Source organism: Aedes aegypti, chromosome 2 (assembly GCF_002204515.2).
Source record: "Aedes aegypti strain LVP_AGWG chromosome 2, AaegL5.0 Primary Assembly, whole genome shotgun sequence".
NCBI lineage: Eukaryota > Metazoa > Arthropoda > Insecta > Diptera > Culicidae > Aedes > Aedes aegypti.
In genome coordinates, this window is record NC_035108.1 from 182,924,214 (window position 1) to 182,936,821 (window position 12,608).

At 39.0% G+C, this 12,608-nt stretch overlaps 1 protein-coding gene across 1 annotated transcript; it reads right to left on the minus strand.

The window, feature by feature from the left end:
* Positions 1 to 6,931: 6,931 nt before the first annotated feature.
* LOC23687491 (esterase B1) lies at positions 6,932 to 12,477 on the minus strand. Its single transcript, XM_011495241.2, has 3 exons — positions 12,216 to 12,477; positions 8,922 to 9,059; positions 6,932 to 8,402 (listed from the first exon to the last, which is right to left on the minus strand). Exons 1-3 carry the CDS (start codon positions 12,354 to 12,356, stop codon positions 7,062 to 7,064), a joined length of 1,620 nt encoding a protein of 539 aa, XP_011493543.2. The 5' UTR covers positions 12,357 to 12,477; the 3' UTR covers positions 6,932 to 7,061.
* Positions 12,478 to 12,608: the final 131 nt, after the last annotated feature.

The following is a 12,608-nucleotide window of genomic DNA, read 5'->3' on the forward strand; positions in this document are numbered from 1 at the left end:
AAGTATTGTGAAACTGGCGTCTAATTCCACCATATCACTGTCTAAAATTAAATCTACCTTGAATCTTCCTGTTTGCAAGGAAACAGTTCGTAAAGTTTTGCATACCAGTCCCGATATAATTCGGGCAAAAATGAGTAAGGCACCAAATCTAACACCAATGCACAAGGAAAAACGTCTGGAGTTTGCCAAACTCAACATGGCACGGCAATGGGACACGGTAAAAACATTTGAATTTTTTATTTCTTGAACAGATTGATGTAATTATATTTTGATCAACTGATAATCATTTTGTAATTTGTTTTTCAACTGTAGGTGATCTTTTCTGATGAAAAGAAGTTCAACTTGGATGGTCCCGATGGATTTACTGGTTATTGGCGAGATTTGCGGAAGGAACCACAGTACTTTTCCAGACGTAATTTTGGAGGAGGATCTCTGATGGTTTGGCTCGGCTTTTGTGCTACCGGAAAATTGAATTTAGCATTCACATCTTGTAAGATGAACTCGGCCGATTACATGGAAGTACTGAACAGCTGTTTGCTCCCGTTCAAGGCAAAGTACCGTCGCAAAAAGTTCGTGTTTCAGCAAGATAATGCTAGTATTCACACTAGTTCGGCTACAAAAGCCTGGTTTGACAGCCGGAAAATCGAATTATTGTGGTGGCCAGCTCGTAGCCCGGACCTTAATCCAGTTGAAAATATCTGGGGAATCCTGGTTCGACGGATCTATGCAGACGGGAAGCAGTACAATAGCGTTGCAGAGCTCAAAGTGGCAGTTTCGGAGGCGTGGGAGAATTTTGAAATGGGAATTATAAAGAACTTGGTCGGAAGTATGCCCAACAGGATTTTCCAGGTTATCGAGCGTGCTGGAGGGCCAACCGACTATTGAAGTGCTGGAAACATTCCGATTTTAACCTGTATCCATATAAGAAACAGGTGCGGCTATAGGAAATAGCCTCTAAGTTTAATATTTTTTTGCCATAAGTGGTACTATAATGACATAATTTGAATTTTGTTATGATTTTTTTTGTTGAATACATTTATTTCTAAACATGCTACAGTATGATGTTTCATTTTATATCCAGTTCATGAGTTACGCCGAAAATGAGTGTGCGGCTATAGAAAGTAGTCGCAGTGTAGCGGGTTAAATATGAAAGCAAGGTTAAGGATAGAAGGAATGTTAGTGATTGTTAGATGCTTTATTGCAGTATTGGCCCACACTGAAGTCATACAAAATTCGTTCTTTAGATTCCCACGATAACAATCCCTGGAACTGATGATGAACAACAAAAAATGAATCCGAAAGAGCGAGAACCTTTATGTTTCAATGTAGTACAATCCAGCTTTATTGCATGTGAGAAGTTCTTGGTGATATTCTCACAGCGGCCATTCAGAATGGTTCGACGGATGCAGATAAAAGATCATTCTATTTTTAAAATTGCACGATTAAATTTACATTAAATAAACTTTTTCTGCATGCTTGCAGTCTCCATTCTAAATTGTTTGTTTCTTTTATAGCATAAGCATAGATGACCGTACAATTCGTAGTTGCTACTCCGTGATTGACCAGAACAATCGAAGTTGAACAGAGATTTGATGAATGGGGCTTGGAATTAGCTTACCATTCCTCAATGTGCACAAATCGAGAGCTCAAATTTTAAAAGTCAATGACGGCGTCGGTCACGTCCTTACGGTCATCGGGGAAGGGAAGGAATGTTAGTGTGACTACCGTCGTTACTAGAGACCGAGATCACCTCTGCATCTCCACGGTTGTCATGGCAAGGATATTGGATTAGTGGGATAAAGCACACACACAAATTTTGCGGTCGAAATTACTAATTCAGAGGGTTAAGTTAAACGCAAAGCATCAGCAATTTTCAGCAGACAATAAAACGTTTCTACTACAATAGAAGTTGACGATTTCAGTTCGATTTTTGCTCAAGCAGCAAAAATTTGATGCGTATTTCTTTCGTCGTATTCTTGTATTTTTTTGCGAAATTAATCTTGCCGCGGCCCAAAAGTGGATAAGCAAGTTCTTAGCTGTTCGAATTCTCTCGAAAATGGGTCTAGTTCTGCTTCCAACATAATTATCCGTCGCGATTATGTTAAAACGAAACCGGTAACCTCAATTGTTGATACCGAAGCTTGTTGTGATGCTAAGCGGCCAAAGCGAAGTCATCCTCATTCAAACTCAGTTGATATTGCAAGGTCTAATATGATGGATATTCCTTCTACGAGCCAAACAATACCTTCGCGATTGTCAGTCAGAATTTATTCGAAACACTATCAACTGATGATCCAGATGGCAATGTAAACAATGCTTCACCATTGCCATCCAATGCGTCGAAAAAAAGCCGTCGTCCCCCTCCTATCTCGATCGTCAACAAGGGCACGAAGAACACCCGCGAACTGTTAAACATGGCCAATACTTCGCAGTCCGGATATCACGTGAAAGCTATTAAATCCGGAACCCAATTAAATGCGTTATTGCAACGTTTCACCCCTCTGCGTGAAGTGTGGCGAACAGCATCTGACTTCCGAATGTAAGCTTCCCGTAAAGGCCAACCTTAGCAACCCAACAATCCTCACGTACTGGAGTCCGATGTGCGAATTGCAGTGGAAATCACACGGCCAACTTTCGGGGCTGTCCCAGTCGCATAAATTACCTCAAGCAACTGGAAGTAAAATACCAGCAAGTTCCCAAGAACTGCTCAGAAATGTTGCCAATACACAGAGAGTTTGTGCTACCGATGGTATGACGTTCGCCCAAGTTGTTCAAGGAACTGGTTCTCATGCTGCTTTGAATCAGGATTCGAATCTTTTCACTATCGCCGAGTTTATGTACCAAGCCAAAGATCTTTTCCAGCGTTTGCACGGCTGTCGTACTAAAAAACAACAATTTTTAGCTCTAGCAGAGCTTGAGCTTGATTGGCCGCCCGTGGATGCTACTCCAGTATCGCCAGATCAGCTGCACTTACACAAGGAACCAACCGAATGACTGCTTGGGACTAACAGGCATCGTCAGTGTATAAGTGCTGGTGATCTTCTATTTTTAGGCAACAATGGCGCCTGCCACGTCAGAATGCAGACCAATGAGGGGTAGGGGGAGGAATTGATGATGCATTGAACTGGCCTCCCACGTAGACCGTATATTCCACTGCTTCTACGCCAGTTCATGCGGGAGTGTATGGATTGGGGGAAAGGCATGGCAGAGAGGTTTGCTTTTGTGGTTAGCAGACTGCCTATGTATCAGGCGTAAGAAAGGCGTGCGCGTGGAAGTATGGAAGCGTTAGGGAAACGGTTTCTTGTCCGTCTCTGGTTCTAGCGTTTGCTATGAACGAATAGTTTGAGTGTGATATATTTAGAATGGAAGATAGAAGCAAGTGAGAGATATACAACTACAAAGTACGAGGAAAGGGATGGGCCTGCTATTGAACCCATGACCTTCTGCATATGAAGCAGAAGCGGTAGCCATCAGACCACCAACCCCGTCTGTTTTTTAGCTCTAGCAGAGCTAATCATAAAGTACGTGAAGCTGCTGAAATTACCATCCCTTCCGGTGACAACTCTATAAGTATTATCGCTGCCTATTTTCCTGGAGGGCGACGTTGTGCTGACTGGTCCCAATTTCGTCGTGACATTCGTGATATGGTTGCCCGTGATAATACTTTCTTCGTTGTCGGAGATTTCAATGCTAGAAATCGGCTCTGGAACTGTGAAAACAACCATAGAGCAGGCAATATCCTGCTCCAGGAGGCCGCATGTTCGGGTTTCACTATTCTTTTTCCGGACTCACCAACTTTCCTGCCTTCGGGTAGGGGTAAGCCATCTACATTGGACCTTGTTTTGTCAAACAACATTATCGACATGTCCAAACCAATCGTCGTGAACGACTTGTCGTCAGATCTTTTGCCTGTTATCTTCGATATAAAGCCAATGCATTGTTCGCCTTCGCCGCCTTCTCGCATGCATAATCGACGTGACTGTTGAAGTTCAGCCGATCGTCTAGCATTACGCCCAGGAGTTTCAGCTTTCGCTGGTATGCTATGGCATGCCCCCCGACAGTGATCTCACCATACATGACTGCTTTGCAGTTGCTAACTAGTAGCACCTTCGTTTTGTGAGCTATCTTCTGCTTGACAACCTCCATCCAATCTTCGACTAGACCAATAGCCTCCGTTGCCAGCATTTCTACTTCCTCCTGCGTCTCGCCTATTACCGTTAGGACCACGTCATCGGTGAAGCCGACTCCCTTAGGTAGCTCCAGCGGTAGGACCCCGTCGTATATCGCATTCCACAGCGTTGGTCACAGTATGGAACCTTGTGGGACTCCAGCCGTTATCCTTAACTCCTTCGGGTCGGCGTCGGTTTCTACTGTTTTCAAGCTTTCTAACTATATTTTCAGATGATAATTCCGCTCAACAGAAAAAATGACATAAGTTTCAAAAAACTGGCTTTATTTAGTGATGTTTAGGATACCTCAAGAATTAAACCTGGATTTTCCCAAGGACAACCACAGAAATGGAATTGCTCCAAAAATTATTTCAGAAATCATCTAAATTCCTCCAAAAAATCTTTGAGAAATTTTCCAAGAAAGTCCTAGATTTTATCCAGTGATTCATCGATTTCCTTGGAACATCCTCCAAGATTCCCGGTCTTATGAAATTCAATCAAAAATTTCTCCAGAAATTACTAGGGATTCCCTACTGCAGAAGATTTCTACAAATTGTTTTTCATGAGTTCTTCAAGGAATGCATGGAAATGTCAAGGAATTTTTTTTCTGAAAAATAGATCTGTGAGGTATTTCTACAGAAAATCATAGACAAACCTCTGATCAAACTTGGGTAAGTTTCAAAGTATCCTTCAATAAACAAGGATCTCTGAAATAACTCCTGGACTCTGGAAGTTTTAGAAGATTTCCTAGATAATTAGCTAATATAATCGAAAAAAAAAAACAAAGCTCGGGATAGTTTTCTGCAGAAATTAAAAAAAAAAAGTTGGACAGAACCAAAAAAAATTCTGGAGATTTTTTTTTGACTTTATTTGTGTTAATTTTAACTCATCAGGCTAGTTCTTCACTCAAAGTTCTGGAGAGATTCCTGTAGGAAAACTTGAAATTATTCTTTATTAATTCACTATGATAATTCCTGAAGCCTTTTATCGAGAAATTTGATATGGAATTCTTGAAGAGCCTGTTGAACCTATTATAGTCTTTGAAGACCATTCTTCTCAAGAGCCAGAACTTTTGGGGGTCATGCACAAACCATGTCACGCTTAACTATGCATGATAATACCATAAAAAAATCCATCCTTCATAAGAATAAGTACGACGTTGATCGAGTTTGTACGGATATTGAACAGATAATAAATAGTTTAATGTATTTTCAAGCTTTCTGCTGATCTTTTCCTTCTTTTTTGTTGAATCGTGGGTAGGACAACCCTTTGACTGACGTTCCCAGGTTTTTCTGTGCTTGATACATGTTCTACCTGTCTTACCCACTTCCCGCGCCACTGGTGTTTGCCCATGTGTTCCAACGCTGATACTGTTCGATGCACAGTGGCGGTCCTTCATACATAGGTCGGACAAAACCTCAAATACGTTTCAAATTGCTTGATAATGATAATCTATTGATTATATTGGATACCTGATATCATCCCGTTGGAAATAACAGTCAAATTGAAAATTCGATTTTCTAGTGAAATCGGTCCAAATTAAGTTTTTTCATCCAATCGTATAAAAAGGCTATTACTTCCATTTTTTTTTGTTGTAATGTAGAAATTTGTGCATAAACCTGAACTACAGGCACAAATTTAACTTCCTTTAGGAAATTCCACTAAAGTTTCAAACGAATTATGACAAATTATATAGATTTGAATGAGGAAATCGATAAATTATAATGAAAAATGAAAATGGAATTTTCTCTTCTAGGGGCAAAAAGGGCAAGAAAAACTATTGCACGTTTGAAAGTATGGTTGATTTGCTGCTTCATAGTGAGTGACTCATTTTCCCGAAACACTTCACATAAAACGTACGAAGTTTTGAAAATTTACCAAAATTTTGGAGAAAGATTGTTTAATTTTTTTTTTGCTACAAATAACAACTTGATATGTTAAAAATTATATAATTACAGCCAAAACTATGGCTTATAACTACGCTTTCAAATGGAACCTATTGAGCTTTAATCGGTTATGATGTCGTTGAGATTCGTCTGTTTGAAGTTTGCTGGGTGAATCATAGTTGATAAATTTCGAGCAGTCCAATTTTGCTGACTTTCATAAACTTACGATGCTGCCAAAAATCGAAAACAGAACAGATCAATCTCAAATTTTGAGAAATTGTCGCTCAATAGTATAGAAGTCTATAAAAAATATTGGCGAGTGATTTTGAGAACATGAATTTTTGAGGTTTTGTCCGGCCATGCGCCACTGTGCGATGCCTCAACATTAAAAGCTCTAAAGAAAGCACTTGTTCTTAAAGTCTTATAGGCATGTCGCTTGTTAAGTGTGTAAACAAAGTTTTAATTCGATAGTTTTGTTTCATTATATGATTTTATTTGGTCATTATTTTCTGAAGTTGATGTCTAGTATAAACATATTTTGATACTTTTTTTTAATGTGATATAATCACAGACAAACAGATGTGATATTTTCAATAAATCGCGATTGAAATCATAGCGAAAACATACTTCTAATACTAAATACACTGTATTTGGAAAATAGTAGTGTGGACATGTACGGGATGGTACACAAATTATGTCACGCTAAATTTCAACTTTTTCGACCCCCCCCCTTTGTAACACTTTTTGTATAAGTCCTCCGAATTTTTTGTAAGGCTTGTCACGCTTGGCTCGACCACCTCCCCCCCCCTTGCAGCGTGACGTAATTTGTGCATGACCCCTACAGTCAGTCTATGCTATGCTATGCTATGTATTTGGAAAATAGTAGTGTGTATAGCGGTTTTACTACCTACAATTTTTTGAATCGATCGTTGAAAATATGGACGATGGAAAGCGACGAGAGTGTATAGTCTGTTTGTCTGTGATAGAGCTGATACATATTTCAATTTTAAACCAAACTATCATTAATAAACATTGAGTCCCACAGTTCGATGCGCTTGAAGTCTGGAAAGTCAACGAAGGCAATACCATCATTAGTTATGTTGATGCACTTGAATGTAGGTTTGGTTTCTTTCACTGGTTCCCATTGTAATTCCTTGGTGTATTCGCAGTTTGGGTCTCCTTTGATAGCAAACGATGTGAATATATCAACCATAGTCTGCAACGCGCGATACTCAAAGCTGTCTTCAGCAGGAACGCTTTGGGTAAAGTTGGAAAACAAATAAGACATCTCGTCAGCGTGTGCTGTTCCACGGTAAGTTGGATCTATCATCATGATACGATAATGATTGAAATGTTCCGAATCGACACAGAATCGATACACGAATGTTCGTGCAGATGAGCCACTATTTGTTCTGGCAAGAATAGTTCGATGTAAGCCATGCCAGAATGCGCAATCGGTCATCATGTTAACGTATCCACCAAAATTCTCCATCGACGGTTCACTATCCGGATAGTATAACTCCTTCAATTTTGCTGCAAATCCAATTCTTTGTTCTGCAGTAAGGCCCAAATTAGGAGGCACATTTCCTACAAATAAATGCGGATTACTCAAAACCTCCGGATGAAGTTTTATCTTTTGCATCATTAATAGGCCTTCTTCAGATGTGCCTCCTACCATTACATCGATCTTATTGCCCCAGGCTTCTCGACTCATTACCATTGGGTCTTGGGGAATCATAGATCCTTCAGTGGCGTACGGTTCAATGGTCGGTCCGAAAGGAATGAAAATACCGTCCCTAATATCTTCTGGACCCATCAGTTTCTCCTGGTTATTGATAATGTCCTCTGGCTTAACAATTCGCAAGTATTTGAGCGCATCCATTTCTTTGCCACTTCCGTTCCATCCAACGGCTTTAGCTAACTTTTCTACCCAGTTTCGCTGTGGAGACAATCCCCAGCTGCAATAGGTGCTTCCGGACATAATGATTGCACGTTTAAACAGCCCTTCAGAAGCCTTCGAGATAAGATGATATTGAACAGAGCACGCACCGGCGCTGTGCCCGAATAACGTGATGGTTTCAGGATCACCACCAAATGAAGCAATATTGTCCTTAACCCACTTCAGGGCCATGTTTTGGTCCTTCAAACCGGCATTTCCGGGAACTCCATCTTCTGGAGATTGGCAGCACAAAAAGCCTAACGCTCCGGTACGGTAGTTGAAGTTGACCAAAATGACATCTTTCTGCATCAGGAAATCAGGACCATACAGTTCGGTTCCACTAGTGCCCTCGGTAAAACCACCTCCGTAAATATAGACCATCACAGGAAGTGGTTTCAGTGGGTTGATCTGTTGATTGGAGTAAACTAGGATCAGTTTAATCTGAGTTAACTTGCTGTATCGATTCCTCGAAAGCTTCGAAAGCTATAATTGTACTATGTATGCCGGATATCATTTCCTCGAATGTCCCATGTCCCTGAATAACCCTTTTCCTCGAAAAGTGATATAATTTAAAAAAGGAGCAATAATTTTCAGCGACAGAGTAGTAAAAGAAGAACAGGAAACTATCAAAGAAGAAAATATTTGGTCATTCTTGGCTCAACACTTGATTGCAAAAATGAAGAGAGCAAAATTATTCGAATGAATATGTTAATCTGATTTTCATCTTGAAACTATGAAGCTTTGCAAATATCACTTCCATGGGCTTATATATAAACGTATTCAAGGGAGTGGTATTCGTTGAATTGTAGTTCGAAGCAACGACATTCAGGGAAATGTAGCACAACCGGTTGGCGTTTGAGATGATAAGCATCCGAAAAATTCGACATAGCATGGGTTAGTTATTTCGATAACATTGGTCAAACTTACGGTTTTCGTGAACACGTTGATCTTGAGGCTGTCTTCGCTTCCAACAATTTCGTTAATACGGCGATCAAAGTGGTAGCATGGGAGGCTTTGCTGAGTGCAATCCAACGGGTTGATCCATTTTTCTGGCGCCACTGGAGGCTAAGAGAAAGATTGGTGTAAACAGTGTAAGTACAAATGAGCTAATACTCTTATGGATGACAAAGGCTCACAATAAATATAATGTTACATTTGAATTGTATCCTTAACCCTTTGTCTGTGTTTGGGGCAGTATTGATAGACTTACACTCATATCTCAATCAATACGCTCTCCCGTGAGAGCAAACTCATTAGAGATTTGTTTCGCAAATCTCACGCTTGAGATGTTGATGCAAAATCACTCAATCAACTCAAAATGTAAAAAATGATTCAGTCTTAAAACCCGTCAAATACTCGTGAAACCCGAATGTTGTTGTTTACGTTAGAAAGGATTACTATAATTTTACCAGATTAACAATAAATTATTGCCGTGTGTGAGTAAACTGTGGAAATACGAGACAATGAGTCAAAAAGGTGAGCCAACTCATCCATGATTTTTTGACTGCTTAGTTGCGTGATTAACAACTCACGCATGAAAAATCTCAAGTGTGAGTTATGAGAAATTGAGTTTTTCACAACACTGGTTTGGGGTCAATATGACCCCAGAGCACTTTGACGGGGTTGTAACTTTTTTGTTAGTGTGTCGATTTGTGAAATTTTTTCAGATGTTGTTGAGTTTTCGCGAGTTTTTTTTATATGAGCAAGGATTTTTTGTAGATTATCTTGGAAAATAGTTTTCTATAATAATTTTCATGAAAATAGTACGTTGTCTGTGCCTCATATTGACCCAAACTGAAAACGCTGTAACTTCGCGAAACACTAATTATTTTTGATGTTTCTGCAGTTTTGGAAAGCGAATTTAATTGAGTTTCACTTAAACAAAAACAAGAAAATTCAAAAGGGCGCTGGTGTATGGTTCCCAGCAAAATCAAATGACAGTTTTTTCAACCAGCAAATTTGCGCACGTGTTCGTGACACCGCTCTGCGAGAGCTCAATTATTGTTTTTTTTTTTTGCCATTTCGTGAAAAGAAATGCTCGTTTATACTCTTTTTCATTATGCTTTTCTATTTTATCAAACAAAGCTTGAGAGTGAAGAAAAATGTCATTGTATTTTATTGGAATTTAGCGATTTCCATCAAATTCTACGTACATTTCGGGAATCCCGGGATGTCATACCTAATATCCCGGGAAACGAGAAAACCCGATATTTGTCAAATCCCGGGATGTCCCGGGATGGACACTCTAAAAACTACCAAAGGGGTAACCAGAAGTACGATTTTCTGTTGTTCGTAGGGTGACTAGACGTTCAAATTAAAAATGAACCTCGATGGTTTACATGAAGTACCATTCAAATTAGCGGGGGTGCATGATGTATTTTGAAATTTTTCAATAATGAGAATGATTTATAATAATCTCTAAGCGCAGCTATTTGCTATAGAAATCACTGCAGTAGGTCGATAGTAGATCAGCATTGCAAAACTTAACTGCCAGAATAAAACTAATTGTCATATTTTACATAATTGGCGATCTAGAAAATCGAGCCCTAAGGTTACAAATGAGTTCTGCTTTTCTGGTGAAGAATTTTCGATCAAATATGCGATAATACCTTAAAATTTTTAATACGTCCATTAAACTTTTTAAAATTCGATTGATTTACTTCTGTGGTTGGACGCTAATGCATCCATCCTTCTAATGGACAAATACGAGTGACTTTTTTTTCAATTTTTTTGTAATGAACACTTCATTTACATGATTTATACATAAAACAGAATGTAACTTATGATCCACACCTTCAAAATTTCAAAATTTTTGAAATTCCTAATTGCCCGAAATGCTTCCACCGGCAGCTAAATACTTCAATAGCATTCGCAGACTTTTGTTCACCGCCATATTTAGAAATGTGTGATGTTCGGCATTAAAGCCAACAATGAAAAAAAAATGACTTATTGCTAGTCAATTTCCGCAAGTCAGTTTAAAGCAAAACAATTTGCTACCCAGTGCATTGGAAAATCAAATAGGCGGCTTTGAAAGTATATTTATCAAGCTGTGTTTCAATAACCAGGAGAAACTGTGTTTCAAAAGTTTCAAAACTTCGGTTTCAAATGACGAAAAAAGTTGATGTTTTACACATCTATGAATGACTAGTGGTCCCGGTAAACTTCGTCCTGCCATCAAGTAGGCTGTTGAAAAACGCTTTTGATCGTCCCATATAAAATGACAGTTTCGTTGGCGTTCGTTTTTTCGACTTTCCCGGTGAATATCCTGGGATTTTTATACACACAAACACGTCGGAACCTTTGACGAACGAAACTGAGAAAGAATCATTCAAATCCGTTGACCCGTTCGTAAGCCATTTCGTGACATACAAACACGATTCCATTTTTATTTATATAGATGATAGCAGGGGGAGTTCCATCAAGTCGATAATTACAATGGACAAAAAAAGTTTGGATCTCGTTTGAATTTTTTTTGTTAATGATCGAATTTTCACTTTATAAACCAGGCCCATTTGTTCAAAAATTCATAAATGCGAAATATGCCTTACTGGACATTTCATAACATATCTTAGCAATACAATTTTCTACTTCATCAAACAAGTGTTACTTTTATACTATTAGAGTACGATGAAGGTTATGCACAAATTACGTCACGATTCAAGGGAAGGAGGGAGTGGTCGTGCCAAGTGTGACAAACCTTACACAATATTCGAAGGGCTTATACAAAACACGTGACATAGAGGGGAGGGAAGGGTATCAAAAAATTTGAAATTTAGTGTGTACGATCCCAAACATAAAATTACCCTACATCCATTTAAATTATATCTATAGAAAGGAAAGGTCTTTGAGAATATATTAATCACGATGTACATCTCTTAACTATCTAAAACCAGCGAGCGAGTAAAATCAACTGAAAATTATTTATAACATTTTACACTTGGAACCCGAAACAGTGTTCATGTCTTGATGTTTTGGAGGCGTTCCAATTTTTTTTAAATTTTGTTAAGTAGTAGTTAACTATGATTACAATTTGCGGTTTACCACTTGTAATGTTTTTATTTATTTTTATTTAATTGTAGCGCAGTGTTTATCTGATCATTTTTAAATGTGAATGAATTGAATAGGGTAGCTCACAATAACCGTCTCATGAATTCAATGTTATTTTGCGATGATCGAATGATGACTCATTTCTCATAATTTGCACGTATGGCACTTTCTTACCTTGAATCTTAGCTCTCCGATCGGTGCCTTTGCGTACGGGATGCCTTGGAAGCTCAGATATTCTTGTCCCAGGAGAGATGTTCTAGTGGTTCCACGAACTGGTCCATACTTAGTGTCAATGATAAGATTGTGCAAATTCATCGCGACGATTAAATTTCTGTGTGATTTGGTATTAGCTGACTTTTCCTGTGTATTTCGGTGCTATCAGTTCCACCACTTAAGTTCGTCTGTCTGTTCGTCTAGTGAGCCACTAAGCAGGCAATCGTCCGGTTATGGTTTATATGCCGGCTAATTGAAAGCCGGTTTCGGGAGAGGTGGTGTTTGTATATTTTGAGAATGGTATAGCGTTGCGCGAGAATGGACTCTCTCAGAGAAAATTGAGTGCTACTGTTT